Raw genomic sequence first — 14789 nt, forward strand, 5'->3', positions numbered from 1 at the left:
TTTCAGTGATGAAGGTGAGCTTATGCGTACATTTATTTTGTTTTTCATTTTAAAGATTTGACTTTGCAGATGATGAAACTGAAGTAAGTTCTTCTCCACAAGAACAGATTAAAGTTGACCAACGATCCATAATAAAACAGCAGTTCTTCAGCTATTTAAATGACAATGCAAGTGCTGACGAGATTTACCAAAAATATGTTTTATGGGAGGGTATGGGAGGCATTTATTTTTTTTAACATGCCCTTAACGTCTTCAGCTCCAGTTGAACGACTGTTTTCATTTGCCGGGATCGTCAACAGTCCAAGGCGGCAATCATTGTCTGATTTTTCTTTTGAAAAATTAGTTGTAGTGAAGGCCAATTGTAAATATATGTAAATTATAAAACTGTTTTTTTGTGAATTGAATGTATTTCTTTTCTTTATTATTTTTCCACGAACTTTTCCCTTTTTTTTGATTTAGGAAGTACTAAAATGTTATTGGTTGTTTTGTTATTGAAGTGATTACACCTTTGTTTTGTATACAAAAACTATCTAATTTTGTTTTATTTGTTCAAAATGTTTTCAATGCAAATTTTTCAAAACGAAATGTAAGTACAAAATGATGAGTTTTCAAATTTTTTTAAAAATAATCGAAAATAATCAAAAATAATCCGTGAAAGTAGCCAATTACTTTTTTGATTACTTTTGATTATTTTTGATTATTTTCTAGTAATCCTAACTAATCTTAGTTATTTTTTGATTATTTGTAATCATAATTAATTAATAACCAGGAATTGTTAAAAAGAGAATTATGTAATCAATACCATTCCTTTTCAAATTTAATCTAATTGATTACTAATCGTAATCCAAATTTAACAGCAATGGTTGAAAATCACTTATTTGCGATTCTTCTACATTTTTTCAATGTACCGCAGCTTGATAAGCAACACTTTTTTTTCTGTTCCGGTGCGTAAATGTACAGAGAAGAGGGTTTTCCAGATCGTGAAGACGCCACATATATCTGACCGTGTGAAAAACAGAGCATTTCCAGATTTATGCCACAGACTTCTAGCGATTATCTTTATGTCCTATTGATTGTCATCGCAAATGCGATTTTATCTGGAAACTGAATCCGTTTAAACTGAAATGGTAACTCAAAGGAATTCGTAGAATCAAGCATTCCGCCCCTTTCTATTCGATAGCTGCGTCACAGTTAGTCGGGTTCCATTAAAAGCTTTCGGCAGACAGATCCAACTTTGCGACGCGAATGATGCTGCGGCATACCAAGTCTCTACAAAGATTTTATAAATTCCACTGGACAGTTCACGGCTTCGTCTTCATTGTCCAGACGATCGATCGATTTGTATAAGCGCAAACCTCCCGGAATTCGACTTTGAATCTTTGAGTTTAAGTCATTAAACGTTTCGTGAATTTATTGTCAGACATACAAACCGAAGTGTGATTGTGGTGTTTGCAAGGTGCATGTACCATACTGGTTTCCAACACTTCATATAATTCTGGATCTATCTCTGGATCAAGAATTTCCGTAGAAAAGATTGCACTGTGGCTGACTATAACTATTAATAATATTACTACCATCTTCATGATTTCTATTATTAGTTAATGAAATATAGCATTTTTGCAAGCAATTTGTGTTAGTTTACAAAAAAATGGATTATAAAGCAATTCGTCTGTTAATAAAGCATTGCGTTTTGGGGGAAAATACTGTTGGGTTTAGGCTCTGCAACAGGGAAATCAACATTTGGAAAGAGGTTTGCTAAGTTGGAAAGAAGCGAAATGAGCACCGAGGACAATGACGCCCTAAGAAAGCTCTGTCTCTCAAAGTGGTTACCTCGTAAGTTTATAATCCAACCAAAACAACGAATAACTATTTCTGAGAAGTGTTTGAGTGCTCTGTAATTGTAAAAAAACCGAATTTCGCAACGATGTGTGACAATATAAACGTGGTTCCATCATTTCACACTGGTGACACTGGTGGACAATCATTCCAGTGGACTGCACCTGATAAACCGGTTCTCAAGCCTGGAAAGACGAAAAAGTCGGCTAGAAAAAATATGAAACCAGTTTTTTGGGATGCACGTGGTATAATATTCATCAACTGACCAAATTATAATCTATTGCACTGCGTTTTTAGTTACAGTTCTTTTCTACTATTCCACATATTTAGCAATTGTATTATTTTTGAGGAAGGATCAGTTTGAGAACTGCGATAATAAATGCGTGCTAAATTCAAAGTATTATAGAGAGAACCGAGGTTTCCGACGAGCTTTTTTTTAGCCATGCTCCCGTCGCCCTGGCCACCCTGTACCGCCGCAAACGCTACGTCCCGCAATTCTGAAATATGTAAAATCTTCGAAAATATCCATTTAAATCATATGCAGTAAAGGGACAATACAGATATATATTAAATATACATTGTATTTAAGCTATTTAATTGAAGTATTAATGCTATATTGGTTAAAATTGCCTCGAACATTAGCCATTATTTGTCGTGAAAAGCAAAAGCCAAAAAAATGATATTGGGGAGTATCTATAAGAGATGGACATATGTATGTGTACCATCACTGAGTTTCTGTAGACCTTTTCAATGTGTATAATACTTAGTACATTGTTTTAATAAATCTTGATCAGCCTGCGTTTCCAATGTAAACGGAAAAAGGTGTTTCTCCACTATTTGAAGATGTTATAATACTTATAAACCTTCCTCTTCAATCACTCTATCTATTGAAAAAAACTGCATCAAAAACCCTTGCGTAGTTTTAAAGATTTAAGCATACAAAGGGACATAAGGACAGAAAACGCGACTCTGTTTTATACTATTTATTGATTAGTACAAACCGTTTTATACATGCCGGCTAACAATAAAGACAAATTTTTGTTTTATATGTTTAAAGCGGGCTGGACAGCGATAAAATTATGTAAAAACGAATGAGTGTTTTATATGTTTAAGGGGTCAGTAGGGTAATCTTTTTTCAAATTTAATTTTTTTTGCATTTTCTTTTCCTTTATTTGAGATTCATAATTTTTTTAAATTTATTGACAATGTTATGAAAAATTTATGTAAAAAACATGGGGAAACATTAAAAAAAAAACAAGTAAGGAAGGGCTAAGTTCGGGTGTCACCAAACATTTCATACTCTCGCATGATAAAGTGATAATCGAAATTTCAGGCGTGGCTGTGAACCGATTTCATCCATATTTGGTACATGTCATCAGGGTATTAAGAAAATATTATGTACCAAATTTCATTGAAATCAAATATTAAAATGAACTTTGGCACAAAGGATCACATTAGGGAGGGGCATATTTGGACGTAATTTTTTTGGAAAAGTGGGAGTAGCCCCGCTCCCTACTAACTTTTTTGTACATATCTCGAAAACTGCTATAGCTATGTCACCCAAACTGTATTGAGTTGTTTCTTTTAGGCATTTCCATATACAGTTCAAAAATGGMAGAAATCGGATAATAACCACGCCCACCTHCCATACAAAGGTTATGTTGAAAATCACTAAAAGTGCGTTAACCGACTAACAAAAAACGTCAGAAACACTAAATTTTACGGAAGAAATGTCAGAAGGAAGCTGCATCCAGGCTTTTTTAAAAATTGAAAATTGGCGTGGCGTCGCCCACTTATGGACCAAAAACCATATCTCAGGAAGTACTCGAATGATTTCAATGAAATTCGGTACATAATATTTTCTTAACACCCTGATGACATGTACCAAATATGGATGAAATCGGTTCACAACGACGCCTGAAATCTCGATTATCACTTTATCATGCGAGAGTATAAAATGTTCGGTGACACCAGAACTTAGCCCTTCCTTACTTGTTGTTTTATATGTTCAAAGCGGCCTGGGCAGTGCAAAAACTATGTGAAAACAAATGTATGTTTTATATGTTTAAAGCGGCTTACGCAGTGCTAACATTACGTAAAAGCACCAATGAAGATATGAGATATGGAGAAGCCTTCCATAACTATTGCTTTAAAATATACCTTAAAACTCAAAATAGTCAAAATCGGACTATAACATTTTAAGTCCCCTGATACCGAATATAGGGTTCGGCTTATTTCTTTTTAAAGATTCCTCACAAAATGTTAGTTGGTGACAACAGTTTATAAAAGGATGAGGATGCCCAAATTTCATGTTGACTTTAATTTGGCACAAATGAATTAAATAAATTCTTAGTTAAACTATAAGGGGTTGGCGAAAATGGGTGAAATGGGTACACGAATTACCAGAACCATTATATCCCCATTATGAAGATTTTCTTGAATATATTCTCGCAACATGGTGGATACTCTGTGTATCCGTCCGTATGTATATAAAACTTCTTCTTTTTTACTGGCATAGACACCGCTTACCCGATTATAGCCGAGTTAACAACAATTGGAGATTCCAAGCGAAGCCAGGTCCTTCTCCACCTGTTCTTCCCAGCTGAGTGGAGGTTTTCCTCTTCCTCTGCCTCCTCCGGTGGGTACTGCGACTACTTTCTGAGCTAGAGTGTTTTCGTCCATTCGGACAATATGACTTAGCCAGCGTAGTCGCTGTCTTGTGATTCGCTGAACTATGTCAATGTCGTCGTATATGCCTTACAGCTCATCGTTCCATCGAATGCGATATTCGTAATGGCCAGCGCGCAAATGACCATCAATCTTTCGCAGAACCTTTCTCTCGAAACTCCCAACGTCGACTCATCAGTTGCTGTCATCCTCCACGCATCTGCACCATATAGCAGGACTGGAATAATGAGTGACTTATAGAGTTTGGTAATTGCTTACTCAGTCTGAAGTAGCACCTGTTGGCAAGAGTTACCCTGCGTTGGATTTCCAGGCTGACATTGCTGGTGGTGTTTATACTGGTTCCAACATAGACGAAATTATCTACGACTTCAGAGTTATGACTGTCAACAGTGATGTGAGAGCCAAGTCGCGAGTGCGACGACTGTTTGTTTGATGACAGGAGACATTTCATCTTGCCTTCGTTCACTGCCAGACCCATTCGCTTTTCTTCCTTGTCCAGTTTGGAGAAAGCAGAATTAACGGCGCGGGTGTTGAAGCCGATTATATCAATATCATCGGCATACGCCAGCAGCTGTACACTCTTATTAAAGATTGTATCTGCTCGATTAAAACCTGCAGCTCGAATTATTTTCTTCAGCAGCAGGTTGAAGAAGTTGGCTCGGAGAGGTTCTTGCCGATCCTGACTGCTCAACATCGGTTTACACAGCCGTATTAGTTTTACGGGGATACCAAATTCAGACATTGCGGTAGAAAGGCAATGGGTTTTCGTTCTGTCGAAAATCGACGAAGAGATGGTGTGTGTCGATTCTCCTTTCACAAGTTTTTTCCAAAATTTGGCGCATGTTGAATATCGGTTGTTGATTTGCCAGGWCTAAACCCGCAATAATAAGGTATAATCAGTTTGTTGACGGTGGGCTTTTATCTTTCACACAATACCTTCGATAGAACCTTATACTCTATGTTGAGAAGACATATCCCACGGTAGTTGGCGCAGATTGTGGGATCTCCTTTTGGATTGGGCATAGCACCTTAAATTACAATCATTGGGCATGCTTTCGTCCGACCATATTTTACAAAGAAGCTGATGCATACTCCTTATCAGTTCCCGCCGTGTTTGAATAGCTCGACCACTCCCTATACAACGGTTTTAATCAAGATTTCTAAAATCGACATAATTGGGAAAATAAATACGCTAGGAACACTAAATTTTACAGCTAAGAAGCTCTTAAAGATGTTAAGAGAAGCAATGGGGAAAAAATGTTACCATCCCAAGTCAGATGAAGTCACATATCTCCAGAACTGCCCGATTAATTTCAAAAAAATTGGTGCGTAAAAATGTAATTCAATGATTTCAATATGGCGCAACTTCAAATCTGTAGGAATAACACTTTGCACCCAAAGAGTATTTTAGGTTTTCGATCAGACGTCACAAAATGACTAAATCGGATCATAGCCGCACAAGTCCTCAGATACCGAAATATAGAATTCAGTGGCTTACTTTTTACCGAAAATATCGATCAATTTGTGAGGTAGCTTAATGAAAATCGGAGAGCATGTCTTCCTGAAAATAACATATCACAATGAAAAAATTGATATTGTCAGTACGTATTGACGAAAGTCTCTTTTTTATTTTTACAGAACTGGATGGTCATCACTCAGATGAAACCGGTTCGGGTGAGGGCGAAAATTCTAATGGTGGTATGTCGAATGTAGGTGCAAATGATGACGATCAAGCTCGATTAATACTTAAACGCAAACTACAGAGGAATCGTACTTCCTTCACCAATGAGCAAATTGATAGTTTAGAAAAAGGTATATTTCCTTCTTAAAATTATAAAAACAAAATGCAAATATAAATAATTATTTTCGATTTACGTATATACAACTGTGTGCAGAATTCGAACGCACCCATTATCCTGATGTTTTTGCGCGTGAGCGTCTGGCTGGTATAATTGGTTTGCCAGAGGCCCGAATACAGGTTTGGTTTTCTAATCGCCGCGCTAAATGGCGACGTGAGGAAAAATTACGTAATCAACGCCGAACACCCAGCTCAACTCTGGCGGGTTCGTCTATATCTGCCACCTCCGTCACAGACAGCCCCAACAGAAGCAGTATGAACGGTAGCGGCGGCGCCACGGTACTGCCTAGTGGAAGTAAGTATATTAACTAGCAATTATAGATTTCTAGAAACCAAGTATACTAAATGAGTAAAAAAGCACGCCTTTTTTTTGATTATTTCGGCTATGCTACGCCAACAACAGATGCACCGATTCCAGATGACGTAATATCCACACCCCCCTTAGCTCATAACTCAGTTTCTACAGGTGATGTAGTAGCTGCTACAACCGTGGCAGTACGTACTTCTGTTAGAGGTAGCGGAGCTGGTACCCCTGATCATCTTGGAGGCGGACAGCAATCATCATCAGGTAGCAGTAACACCAGCGGTACAAGTGTTACAAATTTGGTAGGTGGACATTCCATTGAACGTAGTAGTACAGGAGTGATGGGACTTAGTGCAACAGTGAGCACTGGATGTGCGCCCATTGGAGCAGTGCATACATATCATGCGGCGGCACATCATACACACCATTTAGATGGATCCATTGTACCGACGTTATCACCTCGGCTTAACTTGAACAACGGATTTAGCAGCTCTATGGGGGCTATGTACCCAATACATCATCATTCCACAATGGCCATGAGTGAAACTTATAGGTATTCGTCATATATGAATAAAAATATTACTAACAAGTAAGGAAGGGTTAAGTTCAGATACAACAACAACATTTTATAATCTTGCAAATTGCAAGAATCAAAGACAGGGAAATACTTTAAGGTGTAAAACCAATCATATGGGGTAAAGTCAGCCGTATATTCGAAAATCCTGATATTAGTTATATAGGGCCTAGGCCAAGTTTTCGCTCAAATTTGTTATTTTAGGCACAAAGATACATATATTGAGATAACTCACATATTGGCCGATATTAGCTTCACAAAATCATCGGAAAGTTAGAAAATCTTTATATTAAATGCCCCGTATAAGAGAAGTATTAGTCCGATTCAAACCATTTTTGACAAACAAACATACCATCATAAGAAAAGGAATATCCCTTAATTTTAATTTTATATATCACATATTGACCGAAATTTTCGATCACAACTCAACTATAGGTACCGGGGTCTAACTATTTGCTTATTATTCTTGCATAGTTTTATATCGTTATATTAATAGCTTCTCGATTTCTGTACTGGAAAGTGAAAGAATCAAGTGGGATTAAAAATTGTGCTATATGGGAATTAGGCGTTGTTGTTATCCGAATTTGTCCATTTTCACAATGTGACATAAGAATGTGAAGAAAATTCTGAAGAAATCGTACTAAATTTTGTCGAAATCGGTCAGTCAGATCTCGAGGTATGGGATTTTACCAAAAGGCGGGCGGTGCCACGCCAATTTTCCAATTTTCACACCAACTCTCATAAAGCTCTCTCATACCATCTCGGTGGTAAAATTTTATGTTTGTGGCGTGTTTAATTATTGATTTATCACGCTTTCAGTAATTTTTAACAGTACCGTTATATATTACATTTACATATTTTTGGTTAATAGCGATTTGTGGGCGTGACAGTGGTACGATTACACCAATCTGCGCACTCAAATTTTTGTTGCACTAAGGAGCCCACATACCAAGTTTCATCGAGATATCTAATTTTTACTCAAGTTGCAGATTGCACTAACGGACAGGTAGACAGTCAGCCGGATTTCAACTTTTCTCTTAATTTTGAAAATTTTATATCAGTCCCCGATATCTATCTCGATTAGTTTTAGGTGACACGTACAATCGTTAGCTGAACAAAATTATAATACAATAATAATAATAATAATACAAGAGTATAAAAATTACGTATTACGTACCTGTATTAGTAATTGACATGAGAAAGAGACCTCGACTGTACTAGTTAACACAGCAAAGTCGTACAGGCAGTAAGTCTACGAAAGAAACAATCACTTTAATATACGATAAGAGAATTTTAAAGGAAAAACTCTGAGTTATATTTTTATTGTCAAATTTAACTTAATCAAAATATGCATTTATGGGACTTATTTCTATCGCTCATAACAGTTCAATGGCGTCTATGTCATCCTTCACGCATCCCTCAATGTCACCGATGCCCGGATCACCAATTTCTCAGCAACGTGACTTAACCCCGCCCTCACTATATCAGTGCCATATGTCGCTTCGAGCTCCCCTTCCACCTCCTCCGCATCACCATGCAATGATTGGAAGTTTCGGCATACCGTCTGTAGGCGGTGGACATAGTAGTAGCAGTGCAATGATTGGGAGCCGTAGCTCTATCTCAACTGCCAACACAAATCAGCAGTTGGTAAGCAGAGGTTATGATACGACAGTTAAAAGTTATGAACAAACGGTGGGGCTGCAACCACCATTACCGCTACCAACAGCTTGTTCAAACAATGTTTCTGCCTTGCCTCAAGTTACCAGCGACAGCTCGATATCTGTCATAAATTGCGATAGTGAGGCAACTACGACGACAAACCTTAATAACACCACCATATTATCGACTCGCAACTCAACTAGCAGTCCAATAAGCCATCAACTAGGTGCACCCAACGATGATGGCGGTAGCAGTAGTACGGCAGCTAGTACCATGCACAATTACTCTCAACTGGGATATGGCTATGCAACGGCCACCGATTCATCTACGGTATGCAATAATAGTGGCGGCCCCACAGTCATGGAGACTGGCCTTTCCTCAACAAGCTCACAAAACCAAGTTGGAAAGCAACAGCAGTTTTTCGCCTCATGCTTTTATTCACCATGGGTTTGAAAGAAATTTACAACATTAGTCATTCCCAACGCTCGAAGTGGTTTGAAACAAGTTTATCAATTAATTGTTTAGTAAATAAAAAAAACTATGCAAATTCAGTTTTAAATTCGTATTTTGTAAACTATGATTCCCGATATCTGCGAGATCTAATAGACGCTAATAGTCGCCATACCAAATATTAATTATTTTTATCCAGTTTTAATACTACTATTTTAAGTTTTTTTGAATTTTCATGGTTATTCACTTTTGTTCTTTATATTATTATAATTTTGTGTATTATTTATGTTAGAAATATTTGCATTAATAAAGTGATAAAAAAAAAATATTTATAAAAAATCATAGATTACGAAATGTGAATTTAAAAATGAATTTTTACATTTTAAGTTTGCAAACAATTTGTTTACAAAATGTATATCGATGAGTTGTTCCAATACGTAACGCTCAACCCAATGTTATTGAAATAATAAAATTTTTTAATTCGATCTCGCAACTATTAAAAATTTAAACAAAAGGGTTATAGACTACTTTCATCATATTCTAGAAATCAATATACGTACGTATTATGTACTATTATTAGATGAAATGAATACGATGTGGTTTTAGTATAAAAGCTCCAAAAAAAAAATAAAATTGTATAGAAAAAGAATAGGAATTTTTTTATTATTTTGTGTCTACTTACTTAACAAATTTGAAGGAAAAAATTACGACTGATGAGCTAAAAGGGAAATACCTTTTTACTATTTTACAAACACAAAATTAGCAAGAAACAGCTTCCAACATCAGAGTCGCAAAATTACTCTATTCAACAAATCTGGACGAAAAATTTGCGGCTGGATTGCCAAGAATTTGGGGTGTCCGGATTACAAGTTTGAGTGCAAAAATGTTACTCACATACAGCTACTTTTGTCATTTTAGTAAATGGTGGTTGTTTGACCCTACACGCCCTGACTACAAAACAAAAAATTCTAAGTGTTAGGAAATTTTTACTATCATTTCCAGTTTTAGCAACGCAAAAATAGTAAGAAACAGTAATGTTATTTTACATAACCCATAGTCAGGTCCTGATAAATTATTCGATACATGATTTCCAGATTAAAACAGTGCTGTGCTGAGTGAACTTGCTTGAAATGAAATATAATATTACGGCTCGTACTACAAATAGTTCCAAATGTTGGCGGGTGGCAAAGTAAAACACTTGTTTCAGCCGATTTGTATTTTATCTCACTTCAACAGTTTTGCCTTAGCAGAAAAAATTTTCGCATTAATTTCATTAAAATATTCCACATATTGAACGGCCGCTTTAAAGTTAGAGGGAAAAGCAATAATATGTGGTATTGCCAAAATAAAATCAGGTCAATACTACATAATAAATTATTTTCAAACTTTAAGTTTCCTTGATACCGTTTTATCACTTAACATGGATATACATATTATTGTTTAATACCGAAAATACATATATGTATATGTAAAATTGATGTATTATTCCGATTCCAATTTGTCATATTTTCGTTGTTCTAAAAAAACATAAGACGATTGCATCTGTATGAGTGTATGAGTTATGCATATAACTTTATTAATTGCTTGAAAATATGTTCACAAATATACAAGCAATGTAAATAATTAGAGCAGTCAGCGCAGTCCTTTTTCTACCCCAAATATAACCTATTTAACGATTTCCTTTTCACTTGACTTTGAAACGTTTCAGTTGGTTAAAATGTGTGACACTTGAAATTAGTGTGTCAGGTTTTCTAATGGTGTTTAGCGCTTAACATGTAAGGCATTGGGTTCGTCTTTGATACCGATCCTTTAGTTGACATTTTTCACTTCAACTAAAGACTATATTTTAAATTTATCCCTTCGGCTGAGTTTATGTCACATCATTTGAATATAATTTTCGCTAACGAGAAGTCAAATCTACTTAGAAAACTAATTGAGTTTATGATTAATGATGTGCAATTCATTTTGCCGAACAGTGAATGTTGAATTCTTTCTAAATTTTTTTTTAAAACAAAGTTTTGCCAACTCCTAAAGATATTTCTTTGCTTTGGTCCCTACATGTTGTAAGAGTATGAAATGTTCTGTTATAACCGAACTTAGCCCTACCTTCTTTGTTATCGTACAGTTTATATCATCATATGATACTCGTATTACCATATAATAATGCGATCTTGAAAATTTTCTCAAAGATTTGCTTTGGATAATATAATGCCTCGACAATTAGCAAATCTTTCCATTTACGCTCTTAATTTTGATCGTTTAGATCTATTCTATAGTGGTGCGATCGGAAAGTTTTGTTCAGACATTTTAGCGTTGCTTTAGGATGCAATTCATGCTAAATTTTATCACGACACCTCGTCAAATAAAAAAAAATTGTATACAAACACTTGATTCCGATCGTTCAGTTTGTATGACAGCCATACGCTGTAGTGATTCGATCTGAACAATTTCTTTGGAGATGGGCAATAACGCATACCAACTTTTGTGAAGATATTAAATAATGATCCTTTTCGAGGATACCTAAATAATATAATGGGAAATGTTTATTATCCATCGAAATAACATTCTTTGACATTTATTTTTTGAAGATTATCTCCTTCAAATGTTTGCCGCTAATGCTACGACTCAGATGGTCCGTACAATGCCAAACAATACTGAACAAAAATAACATGACAGCTTGACTCAATTCAGGCGTGATCTGTCAAAAAGAGGTTATCGAAAAAGTACGTTTACCAACCGTTATATCCTATCAAATAAAAAAAAAAAATGTCCATATAAGCACTTAAATGACGTGAGCAAAATTTCGAAATGATATCGCAAAAGGCTTTGCGGAAAACTTAATATACTCAGTTCAAGGCATTAAAAGGGTGAATTTCTACATAGAGTTGTTATTATGTATATGTATGTATGTACAAGCGATGGAAAAACTCTAGCGTGACTATCATCAAACTCAAATGAAAGCAGATAAACGTGCAGTAAGTCGTAAAGCGTGCTAGTCAATATTCATACGATTGTTTTCACACAGGCACAATAAGAAATCTGCGATGATGATATTATCAACGTTTCATTATATTTATCTCCGATCATTACAATCATCGACAATACGACCACCACTACTTCGCACTATTTGATGACGGCAGTCGTAGGAGAGCTACTGTTCTGAAAGGAAACTACTACAACTTAGGGGATAATCAGACAATAGGCATTAGTGTGGATAGTGCTGGCGATTCTGCGATACATGTATAGTATGTGCTGTTGTACAAAGTATGTGGTGCTGTCAATATACTTTCGAATGAATTTCGATATACAAGTAATTCACGGAGATAACGTTTTGTAGTTCATAAATAAGGAGATTCGATTTCAAAAAAAAGCAAATGTTCGGTTCATTCTAAATTAATATTTTGAATACACATTCCTATGCCTACTATAATATGTATATATCAGACTTGTTGCTAAGAATAATAAAAATTGTTTTGTATATGTAGCAATAAAATCAAAATAATAAATTGAAAATGGCGGAAGATGCCTATAGTTGGAGATTACAAATAATCACTCAAAATTGCGGGTTGGCATTTCAGAAAGAAATTATTAAAGGTCATAATTTGGAGTACTGATTTGATTTAATTTGAACATACCCATTTGAATTGAATTGTTAAATACGGTTTACAAATAGCAAAGAACTATCAAATAATTTTCTTCCCTTGCAGCATTGAAAATATTGTGTTAACTATTAGTATGACAGGGAGTTCGTGATATATTAAATATGTATGCAAGAAATATGTAGGTATAAGAGAGTATCGACAAAAGCGAACACTGCACTAGCACCCCCAGGAGTTTTCATTTTATCTGGTGCTAACATTGGTTATGCTATAGTGGTGGAATGGTGTCATTTTGCTGACATGCGTCACCGTGAACTGCCGATAAGGTAATCAAGATTTGCAGCACGCGACACAATAAGAGCTAAAAACTTGTTAGAAATTTAATTTCAAAACCGGTAAGAAAGGGGTAAGTTCTTGTGTAACCGAACATTTCATACTTTTGCAACTTGCTACGATCAAAGCTAGGGAAATACCTTCTGGTGCATAAGGTTTGTTAGTTATGTGGGGTAACACAAGTTTTCACTCGATTTTATTTATTTTTGGTGCAAAGATAACTAAAAAACACGCTCTCCCATTTTTCATACACACACATAATATTATTTACAAATTATTTTCTCTGCATTTAAGTTATATATCTCAAAAACGGGCCGATAAAAGTTTCACAATTGGAACTTTGATCCACTTACTTGAATACTTTTCGTACTATTTGGAAAATGTTTACCCATAACATGGCAGACCGTTACATTTATTAGTACTTGATTTGCATACTGGAAAGTGATAGAATACAAAATTGTGTTATATGGGAAGTGGGTGTGGTGCAGTCCCATTTCGCTCATTTTCGCACTGTAACATAATGACAAGATAATGTTATTTACTAAATTTGGTGGAGATCGGTCGGGCAGGTCCTGAGATATGGGTTTTCACCGAAATCGACAAGCTTAATTGATTTATATCACTTTTAACAGTTTTTAACAGTATCGTTATATGTTGCGAGGGCGAGGTTATCTTCTGATTTCATCCATTTTTACAGTGTCGGTAGAGCTGCTAAAGGTCTTTATCCTGAGCGGCTATTGTATTTTACGTGGTTTAGGAGATATGTACATTAAATGGGGCCACGCCAATTTCTTCAAAGCTCTTAGCCCACAAGTGCTTTTTGCTATTGCGATTCCCTGAGCCAAATTACAGTTTTATATCTTAATTTTGTGCCTAGTTATGGCACTTTATAAATTTTCGTTTAACGGGATTTTGTGGGTGTGGCAATGGTCCGATTACACCCATCTACGAACTCATCCTCACCTTTGCTAAGGAACACATGTACCACATCTTCGTTAAGATATCTAATTATAGAAATTTTCTTTAAGATATCTTAATTTTTACTTAATTAATACCTTGCACAGACGGTCAGACAGACAGTCACTCGGATTTCAACTTGTCTCATGATCCTGACAATTTTTATAAATATAAAACCCAATATCTAACATGATTATTTTAGGATAAACAAACAGCTGTTAATTGCACAAATTTATTATAGTCTATAGCAATATGTTGCAAGGGTATAACAACATATTAGATGTCATGTTATGCAGTGACGTGATATTTCAACACTGAGTCAAACGAGCACATTATTTTTCTGCGATTTCTAGATAAGAGCCCGGCTGTTTATGCTCTATCCACTTGTTGCAAAGCCTTTTCCACGTGCTATAACAAATTAAGTTTTATGTACTGCCCTTAATATAATTTTTGCGTAAGCATTCGGGTGGGTAAACAACAGTAGCGTACAAATTCCAGATGGAATTTGGTTTTATTTCTCTTTATTATGCT

General features: G+C 35.6%; 1 protein-coding gene across 4 annotated transcripts in view; it reads left to right on the forward strand.

Moving 5' to 3' along the window:
* Positions 1 to 9599, forward strand: part of LOC108969130 (paired box protein Pax-6) — a 107618-nt gene extending 98019 nt beyond the window's left edge. For 3 of the 4 annotated variants that reach the window (XM_018933680.1, XM_018933682.1, XM_018933683.1), the window contains 4 exons: positions 6163 to 6336; positions 6420 to 6677; positions 6741 to 7239; positions 8646 to 9599. In XM_018933680.1, the coding sequence (XP_018789225.1) occupies positions 6163 to 6336; positions 6420 to 6677; positions 6741 to 7239; positions 8646 to 9372 (1658 nt within the window). In that variant the 3' untranslated portion in view covers positions 9373 to 9599. The remainder of the gene's footprint in view (positions 1 to 6162; positions 6337 to 6419; positions 6678 to 6740; positions 7240 to 8645) is intronic. The other variant, XM_018933681.1, reaches the window with a different exon arrangement.
* The last annotated feature ends 5190 nt before the right edge of the window (positions 9600 to 14789 follow it).

The sequence above is a fragment of the Bactrocera latifrons genome, unplaced genomic scaffold (genome assembly GCF_001853355.1).
Source record: "Bactrocera latifrons isolate USDA-ARS-PBARC rearing strain unplaced genomic scaffold, ASM185335v1 scaffold_240, whole genome shotgun sequence".
NCBI classification, from domain to species: Eukaryota; Metazoa; Arthropoda; class Insecta; order Diptera; family Tephritidae; genus Bactrocera; species Bactrocera latifrons.